Source organism: Chiroxiphia lanceolata, chromosome 3 (genome assembly GCF_009829145.1).
Source record: "Chiroxiphia lanceolata isolate bChiLan1 chromosome 3, bChiLan1.pri, whole genome shotgun sequence".
Classification (NCBI taxonomy): Eukaryota; Metazoa; Chordata; class Aves; order Passeriformes; family Pipridae; genus Chiroxiphia; species Chiroxiphia lanceolata.
In genome coordinates, this window is record NC_045639.1 from 35,599,742 (window position 1) to 35,622,952 (window position 23,211).

Genomic DNA, 23,211 nt, shown 5'->3' on the forward strand with positions numbered 1-23,211 from the left:
TGCTTTTCAAAGAAAAAACTGCAATTTCACTCAAGATTTAACATGATAGACTTTCTCAGAAGAGATGATCTTCATGGTAAGGTTTACAGGAACCGTTTTCTATCATGGTGGGTGGGAGAGCAAAGTTTCCCATTTCTGAAAGTGCACTAATTTGTGAGTTACTGTGCCAGATACAGTAAATCAGAAATAGTATTTTGAAATAGGCACCGACATTTGAAAATGTTGCACAATTCAGTTGTTCTGAATATCTTAAATATAAGATACTTAAGATATGTTTAAGATATATCTATTTAAGATATAAAGTAATAGATTTTTTTAAATTACACTGATTAGCTGAAAACTTTGGGGCAAATTTATTTTTTCCTATGTTTTTCTGTCTTCAAATCTGTGATCTTGCATGAGATGGAGATTACAACATTCACACGCATACTTCAGGGAAGGTCCACAGTATACCTAGTCCTTTCAATTATTTCCAAACTGCGGGGTTGTGGTTGCTTTTTTTATTTTCCCTTTTCTCCCAAGACCAATGTAATACACAAACCTCTGAAACGTGAACCACACATGACACAGCTACTCGGTAAAACACTTTTTTTTTAAGTGTTGCACCTGCTCTTCCAATACTGTTTCATAGAGGAGCTGCCAAAAATATCTTTTGGCATCCCATATTAAAGCACCCATATATTATAGTTTCTATGTTGATGATAACTTTAGAGATGCTAAGTCTTTTCCAATGGTGCTCATCATTTGTACCATCCATCTGCCTGTGGAAGTAAATTACATGACATTACTATTAACTATATTAAAATCATAACAAACACAAATAGAAACAGAAGTAAACTTGGTCCTTATGGTGCCCAGTTAATAAGAAATTTTGCCAATAAGAAATTTGGAATTAGAAGATCAGTCAAGTTGAATTCTATAGTCAGTTCACTTTTGATCCAGAGGAAGGGTTTGTGACCTTGTAGTAATTAACGTAGTAGATGTGGTTGTAAGGGGTTGTTAAGGTGGAATGTGTATATACTGGCTACTAGACCTGTTCAGCATTGAGCATTTTAATAATTAGAGCTCAGCCTTGCAGGTAATAATGATAATGTTGATAGAAATATCAACATAAAACTGGAGAAACAGATTGTGTGGTGTAGTTTAAGACATTCAAGTGCGACAGGAAGAACCTGAGGCTTCCTAAGAAACATGTTGAATTAATTGTTTTGTCAGGCTGAACGCAATCTGTGGGGCTGCATATTGAAAATTCCAACCTGAGCTTTGCAAGCCTTTAATTAGCAAACCTGTACCTTTCTTCTGTAAACATTGAGAAAATAGAAATAACAAGCAACTTTTCCAGAAAGAACAAGAAGTCAGTGGGAGATGTTTATTCACTCACACTGTATCCTTTCTCAACAGCTACTGCGTCTTTCCCTGTGTGGGCTGTTTTAACGTCACTGCTAAAACTAGGAACGCTGGCTGTCCCCAGCTGATAGAATGCAACATGCAGCAAACATATGAAGCCCAAGGGAAATTAAGAGTAGTTAAGAAACACCAAATGAAACAGTCAATTACTCATAATGTAAGCAAGTCTTCAACCCTTGATGTAGTTGATTCTATTGATAAGACCCCAAATAGGCGAAACAGCTAAGAGCTGTGTAAGCGTGCTTCTGTCGTTTGAAGGAAATTGAGGCAGGGAAGACACAAATAACAGTAGAATGGTTTTGTAAAGTTCATAGTAAAAAAAAATCAACAGATAAAATCTGTTGCTGTGAGTGAAATTTATTATGACTTTGTGCTTAAAATGCTTCTGCAGTGATTTTTAATTTTACATTCTAGAATCAACTTTTTATTAGCACACCAAAACTGAAAGTGAAGAGACCTCTTCAAGAGACACGTGCTCATAAAAGATTTCTCTGTGCTTACAAGATTTCAACTCATTATTTGATAGCTATTCTAAGTCACTTGATAGCTATTCTAGCCCATTAGTAACACAGATTTTATACAATCCAAAATTTAACATTTTGTGTTTTGAGACATATTTTGCTCCCAGAAAAATTCCCATTCTGTGTTGTTTGGAATGGCTATAGCACATTTATAACTAAAGAGCAGAATGTGAATTATTTCATTATTGCAATTGTTTCTCTAAATTCATGTTGTAAAACATGCTGTCTTGAGATAGAAGAGCTAAACTTCCACTACAGTGTTTCCTGGTTGCAAGGAAGTATGACTAATTCAGCAGCATCAGCCACAATTAAGTGGTATTTCCCACAAAACTGCCCTCATTACATGCCTTGAGAGCTGCTTCTGTCCAGAATGTGTCATGCACTTCAAATAGCTGTTGAGAAGTCTGACCTGTTTAGGTCTAGTGTATGACTCGGTCATATAAAACCACCATACTGATAACAGGAAATAACTTCAACTACATATAGTCAGGGGCTAAATAACCACTTATTGGAATATATAGCCTGAGTATCATTATGCTTCTCAGAAAATTCTCATTGATATTTCCAAAAACATCCAAACTGGGCATTCCACTGATCACCATTGCTTAAAGACTGTGTTGAATGGCCCTCCTAGGCAGACCAGCCTATACCATGTAGATGTTGATATCCAGAATCAGCTCTTCGTGCAGAAGTCAAAATATCCAACACTGCAATGAAAATGTTTATGACGTGTTAAAAGCTTACCCATACTAAAAAAACTCTATTACTACAATTACGCTTTTGCATCACTTGAAATGTGATGTCAGCTAAAAGCTGATCTTGGGCTTCTGTGGCTTATTTTACTTATGCCAAACTGATGGAAGTCCCTTCAGCTATTCATACTTTGGTTTTGCTAGAGTAGCTGGGCTCTTCAAGGTTGTGGTTTTAATTTTGTTTGTGTGTGAGAGAGACAGTAGACTGTCATTCCCTCAGATATGTTTCTGTACTTTGCAAGAACTTGTTGTGTTATGGGACATGTGAGTGAGAAAACCTGACATGGAAAACTGAGAAAATAATGAAAATTACTTCTGGTAATGTATATTCATATTAGCTCTTCCCTGAGTGCACCTTTTGCAGTTCACAGGTAGGACTTTAAGTTTATGCTTTTTGCATATTGTTTGACTATTCATTTCTTAAATTTATGCATTAATAGGTATAGATGTTACCTTCTGTTATTACTGGGTTTGTTTTTGTCACAGGTTTTGGGCAATGTCTGCTTAGAAACTCGATAAAACAGCATAGACAGGGAAATGCAGAAGATCACATAGGTGAAGGAGTAAAGCATACAAGCCAAATACAGAGCTAATCATCTAATATTTTAATACCTGTTAAGGATAATTCTTGAGAATTTCACACCACCACTGTAATTGAACACTTTTTAAAAATTTGCTAGGAGGGCTAAAGATAAACACAGTAATGTGCATAATGATTTCACTGACAGCCAGATTGCTGTCAGTTCTTTTGGTAATGAATTACATCACTGCAGCATTTAAGTGAATGCTAAAATAAATTTTTCTGTGAAAATCTTGTGACTTGATTCTTCCCAATAGCAGTATTTTGGATATTTATACTGTCATTCCTGATTACTTTGTTGCAACTTGGAGGAAAACAATTGCAAACTGAAATAATCATTACTGAGAACAAAACTTGAGTGTGTTTTAGCAATGCACACCTGTTTTGCAGAACTGTTAGGTCGTCTTCTCGTTGTGCTTTGACAAGATGACTCAACTGCCTTTTCCAAAACACAAGCCCTAGCTCCCTCTATAGGTATAATGAGGAAAACCAGACTAAGTAAATTTGCATCACAGCGTGTAATCTCATAAATGAACAAAAGCTATGTAAACCCACAGAGAAAGAATTTATCATCTCATGGGCTTTGAGCATCAACATTTCAGATTAGCTGTCTTAGTTAATCCAGCAAGTGTTTTTCTTTTCCCCTTGTCGTTTACCTGGTCCCTCTAACCAATGGCTCTGCCAGGAAGTAATTTGGTGTATGGGGTGCATTGTCAGTGACAAACACCGCCAGAGATTAGGTACCCAGCAGTTTCTGGCCCAGCCATACTTCTTTGTATTCAGATCACAACGAGATCCAGAAATATATCCAGATGCTAGTTCATAAATAAAATATCCTATTTTGGGGTGTTTTTTGACAGAATCATTTTCATCTCTCTTCCTTTGTGAACCAAACTGTTCAATATTTTGATCAAGATAATGAACTGAAAGGAGTATCATTTGCAACAAATGGGTATACACATGATGAAGCCCCTGCCTCAGATCTGACTCTTTTATGCTGGTTTCAATGTTGCATCAGTGAAGAAAACTCACTGAGAAACTCTTGTGTGTCAATACAAAAATAGTATGATTTTCCCTTTGCAGTACCTTGAAGGATGAAGAAGAGTTGTTGCATTAACACTCATCAGCTACCTGGCTTGAGGGGCTCTCTGATTGCCTGCAGCCCCTTGGAGGACATGGGCCTGGGCTGGGGCTGAGTAGGACCTGGAGAAGTTCCCTCCATTACATACAAAGGTTGCGGGGATGCAACCTCCAAGTGTCCTCATTTGTGTTTTTTTGCAGTTCCATGTCAGCATTGAAACTGGACAGGTACAGGAATGAATCAGGAGTGGTGCTGGACAAGGATAATGTGGCTGCTGGGACTTCCTATCGCTTCAGGTTCCTTCTGAGGCTGACCTGCAGCAGCTGTGAGGTGTCTGCATTACAAGGGCTTCCTGTATTGTGCTTAACAAGATTTACAATTATACATTTCATGACTTCCCCTCATTCCCTTTAAAAACAAACCAACCAAGCCACAAAGTCCTACAGCAACTGAAGGAACTCCAGAATACTGTTTGTAGTTGGCCATGGAAACACTGACAACCACTGCAGTTAGCATCACAGGGTGATGTGTTAATCGAAATTCTCTTATGAAGAAAGGCTAAGAGAGCTGGGCTTGTTCAGCCTTGAGAAGAAATGAGTAAGAGGGGACCTCACTAATGTGTATAAATATCTGAAGGGAGAGTGCCAAGAGGATGGAGCCAGGCTCTTCTCAGTGGGGCCAAGCAATAGGACAAGAGGCAACAGGCAGAAGTTGATGCACAGGAAGTTCCACCTGAACACGAGGATGAACTTCTTTACTGTGTGGGTGACTGAGCACTGGAACAGATTGTCCAGAGAGGTTGTGGAGTCTCCCTCACGGGAGATATTCAAGAACTGTCTGTACACAAACCTGTGCAATGTGGTCTATGCTGACCTTACTTGAGCAGGGAGGTTAGACCAGAGGACCCACTGTGGTCCCCTCCAACCTTACCCATTCTGGGATTCTGTTAAATGTATTATTAACCCCCTCTTCGGTCAAAGGGCTGCCCTCTGCCCCACGGCCTTTCAGCGCAGCTGTCCTGCCCAGTCCTGTGCCACGACACAGGAGTACGAACAACCTCAGCCCAACCTCTGCAGTCCCACCCGCCTTTGGCCCTGACTTAAGATGGCGGTGGCAGCACCGCGTCACGTGCCGGCGGGCGGGGCCGCCCGCGCTCCCCTCTCCCCGTGGCGGCGCGCGCGGCAGGATGGAGTCGGCGGCGCTGGAGCGGTTCCCAAGCCCGGGCAAGGGTAGCGGCCTCCGCTCCCGCCGGCGGGTGCGGCCCGGCGAGCTGCTCTACCGCGCCGAGCCCTTCGCCTACGTCCTCACTAAGGAGCAGCTGGGCAGCCTATGCGAACGCTGCTTGCGCAGGTACCCGCGGGACAGCACGGCCGCCCTTCCCGGGCAGCACCGCCCCTTCCGCTGGGGCGGGGCAGTGCCCGGCTGGGCAGTGCGGCGTGGGATGGGGGGGGTATATTCCCAGGAGAGGAGCCGGCTGTGCCGTGCGGGATGGGGGTCTCTCTCCTGGGGACGAGGAGGCTGTGCCGGGTCTCGGCAGCCAGGTGCCGCCGGGGCTGAGGGGCGCGACTTGCTGCTTCCAGCCGCTCCTTTAAGTCGGGGCTTTTTTTTTTAAAAGGCTTTTTTGCGCATTCGCCTCTTCCCGGACGCCCGGAATTTGGGGGGAGTTTCCCGGGCTGGTCGGAGCCGGCAGTGCCGGCGTGGCTCGATGCGTTGCCGCTGCGCCGCGGCGTTTTCCCGTTGAGCTGGCGGTACCTGGAGGCTCCAGTTTTCCCTTAGGTGTTCCTGAGCCCGGCGGGGACAAAACGGAACTCTGCCCTGGGCTTTCGCAGAGGTGACGAGGCACCAGCCTTCATAAAATAGGCATTGAGCTTCCTGTCGACCGCGCAGATTTATCCCGTTTAAGGAGCACGTGGTTTTGAGACATGCGTTAAATAAACGCCTTCCGTCTTCCCCCACATCCTTACGGGTGGAAACTGAGAAACTCACGTAACCTTTCTGTGTTTGTTTAGAAACAAACAAGCAAACCTGTTTTCTAACCTTTAGCAATTTCCCAGCAAGCCACATTGTGACGAGTTGTTTGTAGATCTGTGTATTAAGACCTGAAACATATTGGTAGGTAATCCAAACCCATATATAATTGGCAAGAAATGAAGAAAAGAGGAGAAAGTCCAATACTGCTAGCTTTTTGTTTGTTTGTTTTATTTCTGGTTTATTTTATTTTTAAAATACTTTAAGTTTTGTTTGTTGAAACAGTCGCTGTGATTTGCTCTGTGTCCTTTTTCTCTCAGGACGCCTTAGCTTCTGGTTTAAGATAATGTGTCCTCGTTTTCTTAGAGAAAAGTTTGACGATGTATTCCAGGTCACGCTTGCATCTCATCTCATCATGCTCAAACAAACCCCAAGCAAACACCAAAGTCAAAACCAGATTTTTAGCTAATATATTTATGAAGTTTGACTGGTGACATCAGAGTCCTTCGGGGTGGCGACTGCCTGTATCTTTTCAATTTGAAGTTGTGAGAGGCTGCAGACTTTGGAAGGTGGGTTGAGTGCAGCAACAGGTGGAATAAAAACAAATCTGAAGTGTTTGGATGTAGATGCATAACCAGGGCATATTTTGTTGGGAGAAATAGTAGTGTTACCAACTTGTTATATTGTGAAAGGTTATCCATTCTTTTTTTTCCTCAATGGTGATATAATTAAATTTAAAAAGTTAAATAAGGAAGTTAAAAATATTTTTCCACCAATAGTCTTCCTTTGTAAAATATACTGTGGCCAGACAGAGTTTATAGATAAGACTGTCCAAAGGGACTTTCTTAAAGGCAGTGGCTTTTTATTGAATGGACTTCGTTAAATTAGTGAGTAAATAAATCCATACATGATCCATACACAGATCTCAGGGTTTGGGTTTTTTTTGTAATGGATGGAAATTAGAAAAACGGTGAAGTATTGCTAAACTGGAATGTGGAATCGAACTTTTTCATGAATCTGGTTTTGATCTGGTTGAATCTGGAGTGATCTTCGTTCAAAACAAGGTATCAGAAAAATCATTACTGCTCATTTTCAGGACTACTGATAAAAGTCTTGTCCGCTTCTGTTCCTGTTTTTCAATCTGATCTTTAGGTGGCAGTACAGGAACGCAAATAAAAAAAAAAAATCTCATTCTTGACATTGATTTAGCATGTTAGCAATCTTATTATATATGCAATTAATGTTTGAGGCTTTACCCTGTGAAGTGTAATTCTAAACTTGCTTTTGTTTGTCAGCATGTAGTAGTAAATGTTGTTTGATGCAGCTTTTGACTGTGTGACAAGTGCTGGGTGAGGCAGAAGACAGGTAATGATGTGCAGAATATTTTCTTTCTGGACAACTTGCTGAGAGGCAGCAAGGTCTCACCAGGATTTGGGGTCACAGGCTTATTACAGTGCTGACTTCCTCTATGACCTTGGCTGAGTCTTACAGCAAGGGTCTGAGGTATCAAAGCAGGGTAAGGATGGCTGTTGGGGGCAGTTTGCTGCTCTGTTTCAGAGAGGAAAGCTCAGATAGTGCAGAAGTTATGCTTAGTCATACCTCAGTTAAAGTGAATGTTATTATGGATTTAAAATACTGAAATGTTTATATATATGTGTATATATATATATATATATATATATATATATAGTTAATGCATCTAATGGTAGAAAAACTAACAACCCTTCCTTACCTTATTGGAACTGTTTTCATAGTGAATTTAAAAGTTTTGGTCAGTGTTACTAGATTTATGTTATATGCAGATCAGATGGTAGATTTTTGTAACTTTCTCCCTTTCTGTGATTTCTTCTTCAAATGTATATAAATAGAAAATATATTTTCCAATGAAGAGGTTCATGTTGTTTTTCTATACGAGGCTGGGCTAAAATTCTCTACTATAGCTGATTTAATATGATAGCACAGCTGTTTGAATTATATTCCTTTAGCAATTAAGCAAATACTATCCTGAAGTAAAGATTTGCTCTGAAATACGAATTTTGATAAAGAAGAAGAGTGGTTTTTGACTGTATTTCTATGGAAGCAGTACCTTGAGAGAACACATAACGTTGTGTTGCATGATGGTACATTTTTTGCAAGGATATCTGTAGTTTTAGGGTTAGTGCCTTTCTGGAAACATGCTGTTTTTGCTTTGTGGAAGTCTGACAAGATTTGAATGGCCAGCATCTTTTCCCGACAATTTACTGGGGAAAGCAACAGAAAAGATTCTTCCTCTCCTATTAACTAAAAATTTTCCATGCAGCTTCTTCCATGCTTTAATACCTCTTTAACGTGGGGTCAATGGCAGTACAGCTCAGTACAGGTTTATGTAGCAGTACTGAAGGGTAAAGCAAGCTGTTCTGTTTACAAATTTAGGGGATTCGGCTGTACTTTCCGTTCTGTTGTAAACTGATAAAAGCGGTGAATAAATCTAACTGCCAGTGATCCCCAGAGGCTTCCATCACCCTTCTCTGTTCTGGAAAGCAACTATGATACCTTAGTTTTTCTTCTCTATCCTTTACCCAGCTCTCAGGCTATAAAATGACCTTTCTTCCAGTCCTTGACAATTTAGCTTGATTAAGCCTTTTCACAATTACATTATGTTCAGTGGGCTCCTTTTATTTGTTTGTGAGTTGACACTTTCATAGAATTTGGGCAAGTTAGAAAAGTAGGCTGTCCTTTTGCCGGAGCTGTGCTTGCTCTGTGTTTGTAGATTTTATTAATCCAGGTGATTAATGATTTCATTCTTGATTGTAGTCTCTATTGTCTTCCCTGGGTCAGAAAACCAGGCTTGCAGTTTGCATAGTCACCTGAGTGTGATTGAATTTTTTTTTTCATTTCCTTAAAAAAGCAGATTAACTGCAAACATTGGAGTTAATGATATGTTTAGAGCTCTTCTGTTAATGTTACATGAGATTGTGGAAGATTCCAGAATAAATCAGGAAATAGTGATATTCTCAACTTTCTAGGCAAAATTTTAAGGTTAAAGGAAAGACTTATCCGTTTTTCTGCCTTTAATTGGTACTATTTTTAATTTCACTTTTAAAAAAAAAATTATAGTGTATTAGAATTGGCTTTTGTATAGTTGATCAGATTAGAAGTTCCATTAAAATCTGGATATAGTGAGTTACTTCTTGATGTAACAAAATAGTCCTAAATCAGTATTGACTTTTAATGGTGGACAGTTTAACATTGCAAAGTGTGCTTGCATATGCTGATTTATCAGGCTGTTTGCTTTACCTGTGGTGTTGCTCAGTTTGCTCAGCTTGTTATATCTTTACATGGCCTGTAAAGATGTGCTTTGTCTGATAAGTGAATGCAGAAGTAGCATCTTAGTGCCTGGCAGTTCTCTTCTTCTGCATACTCAGTGTTCTATTGGCCATTAATCCCCACTGATTGAGTTTTCTTCAAGCTACATGGTAGTGATGCTACTACTTGGTCTGACTTTCAGATTTTGACTTGAAAATATATCCAGTCTGTTATAGATGGGAGTCAAAATGAGGTGAAAGTCAATTATGCCTTGCTTTTCACAGAACATTTTTGTGATGGGTTGTAGTTACAGGAATCCGCTGCAAGAAAATTTAAGTCCTGATTGATACTTAGGAGCAAACCAACAAACTTTCTAGAATCTGAGTCTCAGAGAAAGTAGGAAAAAGAGGTCACGCTAGCATATTTCAAAATGCTACACCACTTATACCTTTAAAGGAAAGAAACACTTAAGAAAAGTGAATATTTGAGAATAGGTAATGAACAACATTATGTATGGACTACAAAATAAAAGTCATAAGTGTTTCTTATTTGGGTAAGGTCAGAGGTTCAGACTCTGGTAACAGATTAAGAGGAAGTAGGAATGTGGTTTTGAATGACTACAAGTTTTCTAAACATATTTAGAAAGAGGAAAACCATTTAGACTGGGAGTGGTGGTAAGCTAGATGTGGCAGCAGACATTATTGCAGTATGGGAAATATAACCAAGAATTGACCAAATAGTTGGGTGATTACAAAGTGCTAAACACAGGCCAGCGATTGTATGCTCCTTACTTGATTTCATCTGACTTAAAAATAGCTAAATGGAAACACCTTTACATTCAGGACTGTGTCTTCAGCATCAACACACTCTTAAATTAGGTGCTAGTTAATTTATCATTATTGTTTTAAATAGTAATTAATAATAATGTTACACTTGTTATTATCATTATCATAACAGTTGGCGTACCACTGTTAAAGTATGGAGTACCTAAGTTAATGGCATCCTGAAGGTACAAAAATACTGTTAAGTTGTAACCATGGTATAGAATTTTTTAAGTAGAGAGAAGCAGGGTTTGATTCAGAAAGAGCATATGTCAAGGGGAATGGTTGTGATTGTGTGATCCTTCGTACCACTGTGACCCTGGCTTGGAGTAGTGTGGTTCTGCCTGAGGACAACTAGTCTTCAAGTGTACCCCTTTCACACTGCGATAGGGAGGTCGAGAGAGGAGAGGAGCTCCTTATTTTGGCTCTGTAACGATGGAAGTTTCTCCGTGAAGGTGCTGTCATTCACCAGTAAACCTAAAATGCTTCCTTAAGCACCAAAGAGAACATCTCTCTCATATCAGAACACTGGAGTTCTGCTGCTTCCAGTTTTGCTGGGTGATTAGATGCGAGCTAAGGGATGCTCTTTCTTTTTGTGAATTGAAGGTTAGCCTCTATGAGACTTCCAGTAATGCATGGGGTTATCAAATCTACACGATCTCCTCATTTATATCTGAAAAATACTTCTGTTGTTGGCTAATACAGAAATAGCTTTAAACCTATGCTAGTTTCTTGAAAATATCCTGTTTTGTTGCTCTAGGTGCTTGTATTTTGTTCTACTGGAATTCTAAAATATGGAAAACTAGTACTTGATGATACATGCTTTGATTTTTTTTTTTTTTAACTTTCCATCAACTCTCATAAAATGAAGATAATTATTATATTTTTTTGAGATAGAAAACAAAATCCATGTTTTATAGTTTGCTTGTATAGAAAGGTTTTTTTTTTTCCCCTCTAGAGTATTGTAGTTTCATGATTGTTTATACAATGGAATAGCAAGGTTTTAAAAATTCCTCAAACATATATAAAAAAATAATTCTTGCCACATAAAACTTGCCACACAAATGAATTAAAGCATGACTTGGTGCCATGTCAGTAAGTCAATAACATTTTTAAGATATGAGAAGTATAGCATGTTTCATGTTCCTTCAGCGAGAGTCAAAGTCCTAGACAGATTTTCAGTAGTTTTCAAGCTGTATAACCTCCTATGAAGTACAGGAATATAAAAAAATATCTTATTAGTGTTCCATTGCAGTGTGGAAACAGGATGAGTATTAGGAGCAGGTATGTTTTGTGCTTCCAAGGTAGGATAATCCTGGGAATTATATGCTGTAACTTGGTGTAGTATTCTGACAGATAGGAGTGCAATTGCAGCACTGTCTCTTAATGTAAGTGATTTAGTGTGAAATAGGAGCAAAGGAAGTGAAACAAAATTGTATGTGAGACGTGCTATACGAAATATCATAATTTCAGGTTCTGTGTAAATTTGTGAGAATGTTTCTCAAGACCTCAGAAATCGCACATCACCACCAACAGAAACGTTTCTATCTGTAGCTGAATGACTAATAGCCTAAGAAAAGGTAGCATTTTTCTGAGAAGAGACTTTCACTCCGCCACGTCATCTTACCACCAGAGTGTTGAAGTACTTTACAAAAAGCAGAACAGAAATGCTTTTTTCTACCCTCATGCCAGCGGGAGCCATAGAAGTGGTTTTCAGGCTGCTGTCCCATGCTGCCAGGAAAATCTGCAAGAGTGAAGAAAATAGACCATAGACTCTGCTTTCCTGCAGTATCTCATTTAGGGAAGGCCTGTAGCAGAAATTCCACTTGCACACTCCATCTCCCTTTCCTTCTGTTCAGAATCAGATTGAAGGTAGGGAAAAGGGAACTCTGGAATTCAGGATAGCATTCATAATAAGTTGTCTTAATCTGCCCATTGATTTGGTTTATCTCCCTCATAGCACTCTTTAGAGTGGTCAGGACTTTCCTGTGTTGCTGTTAGGAATATCCCTTGGTAGGTGTTTTCGACCAAGAGTTTGGTTATCTTGGAGACTTGTTTTGGGAGTGTAATTGAGATTCTGTTTGCTATAAACCCTTCTTCCCATTGCACAATATTTCAGTCTTCGCTCAGTGCCTCCTTACTGCTTTGAATGCTCTGGTTTTCTTCAGGTAAGGTCTGGGTCACTGCTTATCTCTTTCTTCCCTTACTCCACTGTCTTGTGGTCTTGAGACTGTTGTTCATTTCTTCAGCTGCCAACCTGGCTCTGCTCCTGTTAATAACAGGAAAAACAGAAAAGGGAGAGGCACTGTTAAGAGTAAATTCTTCCAGGTTAAGAGTTTTTATTGCCATACCTGTCATTTATGGAAAATGAAAATTTAAGTTTAGCCATGCTTTAAAGAGCCCTAAAGCTATTACCTTGTTGTGATTTTGTGTTTACAATTTCCATGCTCATATTGCTCTGTAATTTGAAAGGTATTATGTGAAAAATGTTGTCCTGTCAAACTGTGACTGACAATTTAAGTTGTAGTGATCTTGAAGATTCTACTCAATTTAGGCTTTACTGTGTACTGCAGTACACACCTGATATTATATTTTTGTTCCTCATAGTGCAGTCTATAATATTAATGTTTAAAAATATTAATATGCTCTGCATAAATATTCTTTGCTTGTGGTTATTGATAAAACCATGAAAACAAGTTTGTGAATTGGACTGTCTTTAGTATGCATTTTCTTAGGGTGAATTGTAATTGTGTGAGTACAAAATTATAATTAGCACTACAAGGGAAAACATGAGTTTTTAAAATAAGGGTAATTTCTAGCTAATGTAGTGACACAATTAGTTTCAGATATCTCCCATAGAGAGTTTTTAATTATGTGTAAGTTGTTCAAAGTTTTACACTGCATTTATTGTTTAAATTGTTTAGAAAGTGTTAATGATGTCTTGTCCATAGGCATTGGAATTCATTAACTGTTAGTGATTGCTTCCATTGTGGCTATACTCAAAAGCCACTGTGCTTTTGGCTGTATCGTGTATAGAATGATACTGTTTTCCCTTGAAGAATCTCGTCTTCTTCAGAACCAGTTGCAACAGCTGTTTTGAATTATCCAAAATTATATGGGGGAGGCCAGTAGAATTTTCTGCATGTCTCTCTGCCACACCTCTTCATGTTTGGAAGTGGGGTATGGATCTGCATGACAACTTACCCAATGTGTCAGCTAGGAGCTGCTGAAAGGGCAGGTAGTCTTACTGCTCTCCCAAGTCCTTGCTCTCCTTCCTACATGCACCTTCTGCTTCTCCTTCGGCACTTTACTTCTTATATGACCCATGATATACTGATGCAGAGAGGTAAACTGGCAGAAAACATACTTCATCAAAATATAACAATCTTAATGCGCTTGAATCAACTTATTGCTGGGGGAAGAAAGGAGCTGAAGTGCCATTGAAGGGGTGGGTCAAGGTCGCATGGTCAGGGCTGCGCCTTCTGGTAGTAGCTGGCCTTTAGTCTGCTCTAGCTAAAAATGAAGACTTAAAAGGGCAGTTAGGGGGATTGCTGAGGTCTTATGGGTGTCTTTAGGAGAAGTAGGGCTTTCAGGTATGTAGGATTGACTGGCTTGTTACTGTGGAGGATGATAATTTTTTGCCTTGTCCAGCCTAGACCTGGACCATCAGGCCCTACCTTCATTCCTTTACCAAGTTGTGTTTCGGCCATATTTTACTTCCCCAGAAGTATTTCCTAGCATTTGCTTCACTGCAGACATTTGTCGTAGAATCATAGAATATCCTGAGTTGGAAGGGATTTGCAAGTGTTTCTTACTACAAAGAAAATGTTTTCTCTTTGATTGAGTTCTTGGTTACAGAAGGAATGTCTTGACTTTTCTGACTTAATATTTGACATTGATTTTACTTATTTTGAGATCTGCACTTAATTCCTGCAGTCACAATTCTCACAGCACCTCTGTGGCTGCATGGGAGATTTTTCTTTAGAGGCCAAGGTTAAGTTTTGTATCATTCCCAGAGCCGTCCTGATGATTGTAGTGTTGACACCAAGTGACACAATTGGTTGAACACCAGTAATTCCTATGCTGACTCAAGCTATAATCCCCTATTCGTGCAATATTTAGCTTTCCTGTTTATCATCTTAGCTACTAGCTGCCTTCACCTTAGGGCTTGTTATGCTATTAGCTTGGTTGCTCAAGCCTAAGTGAAATTGAAGACTGAATATTCTTTTAAATTATCTTCTTGAGTTCTGAGTACCTGATCCTGGAGTCAGTAGGTAGGAAACACAACTTCTGACTTCACTTAGGGAGGGCTTCCCCCAGGCGTTCATGTAGAGTTTGTGTGCTGCCTATGTAATCAGGTTTAAGCATTCAAAGGAAAAAAGCCAGCAAGTGTGTTGAGGAGAACTACTTGTGAGGCTATGATTAGGAGTGGTTGTGATGTAGAAATGCAGAAAATGAATAAAAGATCATCATCAAGAAACAAGAGGGAGTGAAAACAGTCTTATCAGCTATAAACCCTATCTTACAATTCACACAAATATGGCTCATTCATACAATTTAATTCAAATGGCTCATTCAACTGCTAGGAGTGTGCACTGATGACCTGAAAAGACAGCTTCTGTGGTGATGGCATTCTTGGTAGTGGGAAGGTAGAATTGAGAGAGAGAAGTTAAGACAAGATGTTTGGTGAAGCATTGTCCTCAAAGAGGAGAGACTTGTCTCAGGAAATGTTGAGGACAAAATAAACGATGTCTGTTTCCTATGTATGTAAAATCTTTGTTCAGTGTATTTTGGGCTTTGGACAGAAACTGGTTTTTATTTATTTGTCAAGAAAAGCTTGAAAGCAACTCACTGTAATATAAAGGTTCAAACTGGACTATTGTCTTTGGGTGTTTTTGTTGTTGTTGCTGTTTCTTTGTTTTAAGTACTACTTCTCCCTGGCAAGATAAACTATAACACCTCTTCTTGCTGTGACCTGACTGCTGTTTTCCATCACAGAAACAGAGCTTGCAACTCCTTCTGAGATAAGTGGTGTACCAAGGAAGACTTGCTGTGTATAAAAGTATATCTCTTAAATTTTACCTCCTCCATTTCTAGGTACCTTGTCTGTGAGAAATAAATTCAAGTACCACTTTGCAGATCATTGTGTTAGAAATCTTTATTGAATATTGTATGGAATGAAAAAGCTTGTGCCAGACTAGTGCATACAGTTTAATTTCCTCTGAAAAAAAAGATTGAGTTTTTTTGATCAAACTCTGGATACAGTTATTTTAAGCATTGAGTGAAAGTTGATGTGAGTCTGTCCTTTGTGTAGTTGGCTTTGATTTCTGTGGTGCATTGACTCTTAAGTCCTCCAGCTGTTGAAAGTATCTTATTCCAGATTTCTCAAAAAGCAAAAACAGACTGAAAGATTAAGAAGAAAAATTGTAGTGGGACAGAAAACCACTTCAGAGATTTAGGTTCATGAGTGTCTGTGTTGTTTTAGCAAATGAGACTGGCTACTCAACTATTTACGAATTTTATCCTCTTGTCATATTAAAACAATCTTAGTAGTTAAAATAACTGTACAACAGATGGAATAGCCATAGAAACAATTTCTTGAAACACTACATGAAACTCAACATGTGATGATTGATTTATCTGAAGTCTTTGCCCCAGGAAAAAGAGGCTATGCAGTAATCCACACAAGATATGTGTGATATCAAGTGTAAAACAGATAAAGCAACGAAATGTATTTTATCTTTGATAAAATCTTTTGCAGTATTATGTTTTTTTGGGCTTTTAAAAGTTTTGGTTTTATTCCACAAAATAAACAGATGATAGTATCTCTTACTCTAAAAATGTCCTTTTCTGTGGCTAAGACAGTAGGTGAATTGTGCTGATGAGCACTAAGAAGAGTGACAGATCAGGCATAAATAACAGTGGGAAAGTTAAAAAGGCTCTTAGTTAGCAACCTAATTGCTGAAACAAGTTAATCTTTCCACTTCTAATGGATACCTAGTATTTTACTAGACTTGTGGTCGATCTGTATATTGCTTATATATGGGTTTTGCTGCCATTTAATAGCCTTTGCTGCTTTGGCAGTCACTTTGATTAAATTACACTGACTGTTTTATGTGGTTAGTGCTTTATTCTGTGTTCTGATGAGCCAAAACTACTTAAATTAGGTTTTTACTGAAACTTCATAAGGAGTGCAGACTTGCTGAGCGTTGTATGCAAAACAATTAGACCCCCCTAAAGACTTCATGAAAATTTTGGTGCAGGGTTGTTTTACTGGATTCACCTTTCTACTGAAAAGTGGACTGACATGAGAATCCTGTTGCATGTATATAAAATATGACACGGGCTGGATTCACTTGTGCTGAATTAATGCCTCTTATGGAATTTAGGATAATAAATAAATGTGTGGAATGTGGTATGTGTGTGCTGAATTAGGTATTCAACTAATTTTTCATTGACTAGGAAGTTATTGTATTTGTCAAGATTTTATTTTGATGGTACTTGTTTTATTCAGTATTTCAGGGAACATTTACCCTTCTGGTGGTATTCAATGCCTTTCTAGAAATTCCCTTTGCAATAATACTTGTCACTTTACTTATGTTTTTATCTGAAGAGACTGTTGTAAGGTTTCTCACTCGTAAGGACCAGTTGTCATTTTTCTGCCTTTCTGCCACCAGATGAAGCCTTTGGACAGTCTTTGAACACAACTTGGGGCAAGGGATCAATCTAATAAAAAAATGGTAGTGCTCACCTCTTTTTAATTTGTCTTGCTCATGTACGTGTATATTTTAATGCATGTATGAGGAGCACAACAGATGTAGTTCAGATACATAATTGGAGGATTAGAGTCCTTCTGTCTATTAAATTGAATAAGGTCTTTCCTTGATTACCTATTTGAGAGAGATTTGAAGTTTATTGGATTCACCCATATATTTAGCATTTGTTGATAGCATGTAAAATAGAAAATATTTTAATTATGTGTTTTTATATCACCTTAAGGACAATATTTGACCTTAACCCAATGGAACATCTTAAAAGTGATTATTGGCAGCAGAATGCATATCTGCTATAAATTTAATAGTACTACTAGGAAAAAGTTCAACACCAACAGGTTTATACGTATACTTAGAATTAACATGGATTTTTAAATTTCCTAAAATACATCCTAATTCTGTCAGAGCTGAAAGCTTTGCCATGCAAAACTTTTTCAAAAGCTGTGAAACTTGCTTGTCCTTGGGCCAAGAAAAAAGTGTATGTGTGAAAAAAAGCAGCTTAACTGATACCATACAAGGAGCAGAAAAGGGGCCAGTGGAATGTGAATTACAACAGAGTAAAGAAAATGTCAGTGTGAAAAATTGTTTACCTGAGATGGACTCAGGACACGTAACCTGGCGAGCCGCTCTTAGAAGAAGGGATATTAAATCTTTCTGGAAAAAACTGATCATAAAGGAAGAACATGACAGTTTTTTTAAAGTACTGGTCTTCTGTGGAAGATACTGTGATATAAATCAATTACCAAATCAAAGAATTTAGCAGATGGAAGCTGAAGTTAACAATGTATGTTTTGTATGAAGAGTTATGAAATATGCTTTCTGATTTTTGCATGTATGTATAAAAATCTCAGGGAGGTTTGGGAAGGTGAGACCTGCAGTCCTAGTTTTCCCTGGAAAGTTACAAGGCTGTGGCCCTCTCTGTGATTTGTGGGAACATTTAAAAGAATGAAGAGGAAAATACAGAACTGGGAAGACATTCATATTTTCTGTACAAGATTTGAATTTCCTGAAGTTGGAAAGCATCTTAAGGAGAGGGTAGAAATGTTTTAAGTGGATAGGATTTTTTAACTGAAGAGGTCTGTAGGCATCTTGTAAGCAAACTGGTGTGGAGGGTACTGGATTTTGAGCTGGACAATAGAAAGTTTTGTCTTTGTATTTGGTCAGGAGAACAGTGAGATGAAAGCACCAGTGCTAAACACATGGCTGGAGAGCCTGTGGCTGTTTGCATCCTGGTGCAAGGCTGGATATGCTGCCTGGTGGTAGAAGAGCACACAAGTATCACAGTCCATGTGATAACATGGATGGTACCTGCAATTCTGAATATCCTGCTTCAAAGTTGTTTTTAGCCTCTTATCTTGTTTCTGAGTCTCAGGAGGAGTTGAATTATTAAAGGACATATTTTGTCTTTGAACAGGTAACTCTCAGCAATGTCAGTGTTTGGTGTGCACAGAATAGAGTGTTTGGCTTTCTGCTGGGGGGAGCTGATGTAGGGCTCCAGTCACTTCTGCAGTGTTCCTTCCCCTAATCTGCTTTGAGGCAGATGAAATAATTCACAGAACTCCCAAGTGCTTCAGAAATGATTATGGAGCCAAAGATCTTGCCTTTAGAGATTGCCTTGGTAGTTGTGACTTCAGGAATACGTCTGTTCAGAACAACTGTATTGTAGACTTATTAATTTTTAATTTTCATATCTTCTTTTTAACCTTCCCCCATGGAGTCTTACAGGCCGTAACTGTCAGTACACATACTATTTTATGACCCTTGTAGTTAGGGCTGCTTGCAAAGCACGTATTTGGTACTTTTTCTTATAGGCCTTAATAATAAAATTAATTTCCATTAAAAAGTCCTAATAGCTGTTTGTTATTAATTGAATTGCTTTTCTGCTTATAGCACATAAAAATTCAGTATTGGTTTTAAAATCTGCATTTGTTGGGACATGTCAGTGTTGATCTATTTTACAGCTGGAAGGTAACGGCATTTTTAAATGTTCATTTTATTTTCCAGATACAAAGTCACCTGCGCTGTGTGTTTACCTCTCTCCCTTTTGCTGTAAATTCTTTGAGGCATGAAATAGCTTGCCAGTTGTCTCTTATGCTTAGAAGTTAATGAATAGTTATCAGTTTATTGCAGATAATAACTTAGCTACAAACTGCAATGCATGCATAAGCTCATTGTGTAGAATTTTTGCCTTAAGACAATGTTTAATTGGTGGTTGTAGGTTTAAGAATGTCATTCCAGGCTGTGCTTTCCCCCAGGAATCCAGAACAGAAATTTTTTCTTCCTCTACCATCCTGCCCCATTCTGCAAGCAAAACTTTTCTCAGCTTTGAAATGCTTCCAATTTTGCCACAAATTTTTAGTAGCTTTTAGTAGAGCAGATGTTTTATCTTTTCATGAGTCTGTAGTATGCATTCTGATTGGTGAAAATGAATGACCTCCAATTTTTCCCAGGTTTGTACCTATGAAATAAAGTCTGTCCTTGACATGTGTACATCTTGTTTACTGCTGTTGGGGATATGAGTTCACAGTAAGGAACAAAAAAATCTCTGTGGACTCGTTCCTGCAATTATCTTCTATCAGAATTTCTAATAAAGACAGGAAAAGGTTTTATTTTTTTTCAGCTTGTGTGGCTCCTAGAATTTGTAATTTCCAAAAGTGCATTTTTTTGTGTTCAGGTGTGTTTTCTTTTTATGCATATATGTGCTGCTTATGCAATAAAAATTTCTGGATGAATTTTAAATGGAAGAATTATGTTCTCTTAAACTTACCTTGTAGCTGAAATAAATAAATTATGTTTTAACAGTCTTTAATCTATTTCTTATTTCTGCAAAATCATTTCCCAACCAATTTTAGATTAAATTAATTTAAAAAATGCATTAATTCCATCTTCTTGATTTTTTTTTTTTTTAAAGTTACTGAGGATGTATTTAACACATAAATATGGTTTGCATTTGAGGAAGCAAGTTATATTAGAGCAGTAGTTACTACTGGCACTCTGTACTGCAAGGTAATATGGTGGTAGTAGACCATCAAATAGATCTGTTACTTAATGAATTTTACCGTATTGGCTTCAATATCAGGCTTTTGGAGGAACTCTTCATATAAAAATTATATTTTATTCCATTTTAAAAATGTCATAGTGGTTACAGAAAAAAATTAAAACCATTTGGACAATTTTTTCTTGCTTTTTATTAGGGGTTTTTTTTCATATTTTGCATAAGTGTGTGTTGACAAAGCCTAGTCGACAGAAAGTTGACTCTCAAATGTGTACCATAAGCATAACCACTGTATGTTGATGTGATTGCAGTTCCTGCAGAACTGTCCATGAAGAGTGATGTTTTCCAGTGATGCAGCCTAATTCCTCAGCCTGTTTCAGCGGTAGACTTATTTGAAAGCGAATGTCCCTCCTCCTCAGGCTGAAGGACTGTGAGCCTCTTAATTATGCTGTGGGGTTGGGGGATGTCAGTGCAGCTGCTGCTCTCGTGCTTTGCTTTAAGCACCCAAAGAGTGGGATGTAGGTGGTGCTAAGGTAGGTGTTGCTGCATGCTCTGTGTGGAGGCCTGGTGCTCCATGTTGTTTGTGGATTACATGCTACAAGCAGATCCTGGCCATAACTATCTTCAGGAACTGTGGTTTCCTTTCACTGCTTGAATTCTGCAGCAACTGTCAGGGCTTCACCAGTGACCAAGACTACCTGCAGCTTTCTTTTTTGGGGCACTCCAGGGCCAGAATGTTTCCATAGGGAGGGCTGATGTGTCCTGGTTTGTCATGTAAAGAAAGTTGTTTTCCAAAAAGATGAAGAAATTTTCCAAGATGATGTTTTGAGCACAGGTAGCAGCAGCCCAGGGATTGAACATCCAAGAGGATCAATGTAGTTTGAAGAAATGAATGAACGTGATTGTGATAGGCATGATTAAAAACATTCTTTTTTTGTACTGCTTTACAATACATTCATCTGAAACTATATTAGATTTATGAAAGGAAAAAGGAAATTTCACCACAGAAAATATGGTAGTGTCTGCTGATTCATGTGGTGTGAGAATAGGAGGAGGCATGCTTTTATTTTACGACTGGCTTTTTGGTATGATTATTTTCCAACACTTAATGTTTTACATGTGAAGAGAGGTTGTTTTCTGTCTGTTTCTTTTGGTTGAGGTTGTTTGTTTGGTTTTAATGTGAGAAGGTAGTCAGCAAAAGCTTGAGTAAAGTAAGAAAAACACAAAGAATGGAATTTTTTTTTATAATGAGAAATTATGCTGAAATTAAAAAAAAAAGCCTTACTAAAATACAGAATTGCTCATGTAAGCAGGAAAATGCCTAATTGGTATGTGGATGTATTTTTGATTGGGAGTGGTGGTGGTGTTTGGTGGTGTGTGGGTGTGGGTGTGTGTGTTGTTTTTTTTTTTTTTCTTGTTTTGGTTTTTTTGTGTTGTGTTAGTTTTTTTGTTTTGTTTGTTTTTTTTAATGTGGAGACTTAAAAATATGTCTGGAGAAAACATAACTTACAATAACTTCAGTTTGTTTCTAGAATTAGCCTAACACAAGAATTATCCAGGAAAAAATTACTTCCCTGTATCAGACAAAACCACTATTCGGTTTGCTTTTCTTTTTACCTGAACAACAATTGTTAGTTGCATTTGACTTACATTCTCCATAAGCTCCTTTAAATTCTAAACCTTTGAAAAGCTAATATATCTAAAGAGAGTGAGTAGTGACCTCAGGTTTTTTAATTGCATGCTCAGTTTCACTGAAAATATGCTCATTGAAAAGATCAATGCCAGACACAGAAACTGTGTTTAGTTAGGCTGTAGAAACTTACATTTAGACAACTTCATCTTTCTTGACAGATGTTGAATTTATCTATTTGTGTAGATAAGTTAAAAAAAAAAAGGAGAAATTACAAATTAAGTCTGTCTATCCACTTGCAAAATGGCCAGCAGCAAGAAAAGCCGAGTGAAAACCACCAAAATTAAATTATCTCTGACTTCATGATAGTTTGTTTTTGTTTTCTAGACAGTTGGACTACACTTGTGTATCTCTTTCCAATAGAATAGGAACTGGTGCTCTTCAGCACTAATTTTGATTGGTGCCTTCCATGTGCTTCAGCTAATCTGAAATTTTAAATTAGATTGATGTTTTTGCAGTTGCAAACGGATTTCTCAGTGAGTGTTAGGTTTGTAGCTCTCTTTTCTCAGTGAACATAACGTTTGACTTTAGGAGGTGTTTAGGTGTACCCAGTCCAGTTGAAGTGAATAGACATTAGACATACGGTGCAGATGGGTCATCTTGTAGGATCGAGCTGTTTCATTTCATTTGTAACCTAATCAGTATTTGAACACAAGTTTCAGGAAATGAATGCTTACTCTTGCCATTTCATTTCTGTAAAACACTGTGGTGAATTAGAAAATTCAAGAGTACATGAGAACTCAGAACATCTGTTCAGCACTAGTGAAATGTGCATTTCACGTGCCTAGCACAAGAAAAATGAATGCTTTAGATCTCCATATATTTTGGAGTTGCTTTTTTATTTAACCCCTTTAATGTTGGTTTTTTTTCCCTCTTGAATTCTTCCTCTATTATTTGCAGAAGACCTAAAAGAGTAAGCCTGCAAAATTTTTCAGGACTGTAGGATTTTTAAATAATTAATTTGCTAAAGTTACGTCTGGTTAAAACTTAGACTGTGAATTTGAATTTTGTTTAGAAAATCAAGACTTAATTTTAAAGCCTGATTTGTATACAGTGTATGTACAAGAAATGAGTACTTTTTTTGCCTTTTTTTTCTTTAGTGGTGTTTCTCCCCCCCTCCCCCGCTTTTGTGAACTATTCTGTATAACATTTTTGATACAAAATGTGAATCCCTCTTGGTACCAAAAGACATTATTTAGACTGTTTCTCTGAGTGTTGGTGTATTAAACAGCCTAATGCTGAGAAGTTTTCAGTAATAGAAGAGACGATTTATATCTTCAGATATGCCTCCCCTTTTTTTTCTTTTCTGATAGCAAGTGAAGATTTTGATAAATTTGT

The 23,211-nt window shown here is 38.1% G+C and overlaps 1 protein-coding gene across 1 annotated transcript in view; it reads left to right on the top strand.

The window, feature by feature from the left end:
* The first annotated feature begins 5,511 nt into the window (after positions 1–5,511).
* Positions 5,512–23,211, top strand: part of SMYD3 (SET and MYND domain containing 3) — a 409,206-nt gene continuing 391,506 nt past the window's right edge. Inside the window, exon 1 of the mRNA XM_032682896.1 lies at positions 5,512–5,691. Coding sequence (XP_032538787.1) covers positions 5,528–5,691 — 164 coding nt within the window. The 5' untranslated portion in view covers positions 5,512–5,527. The remainder of the gene's footprint in view (positions 5,692–23,211) is intronic.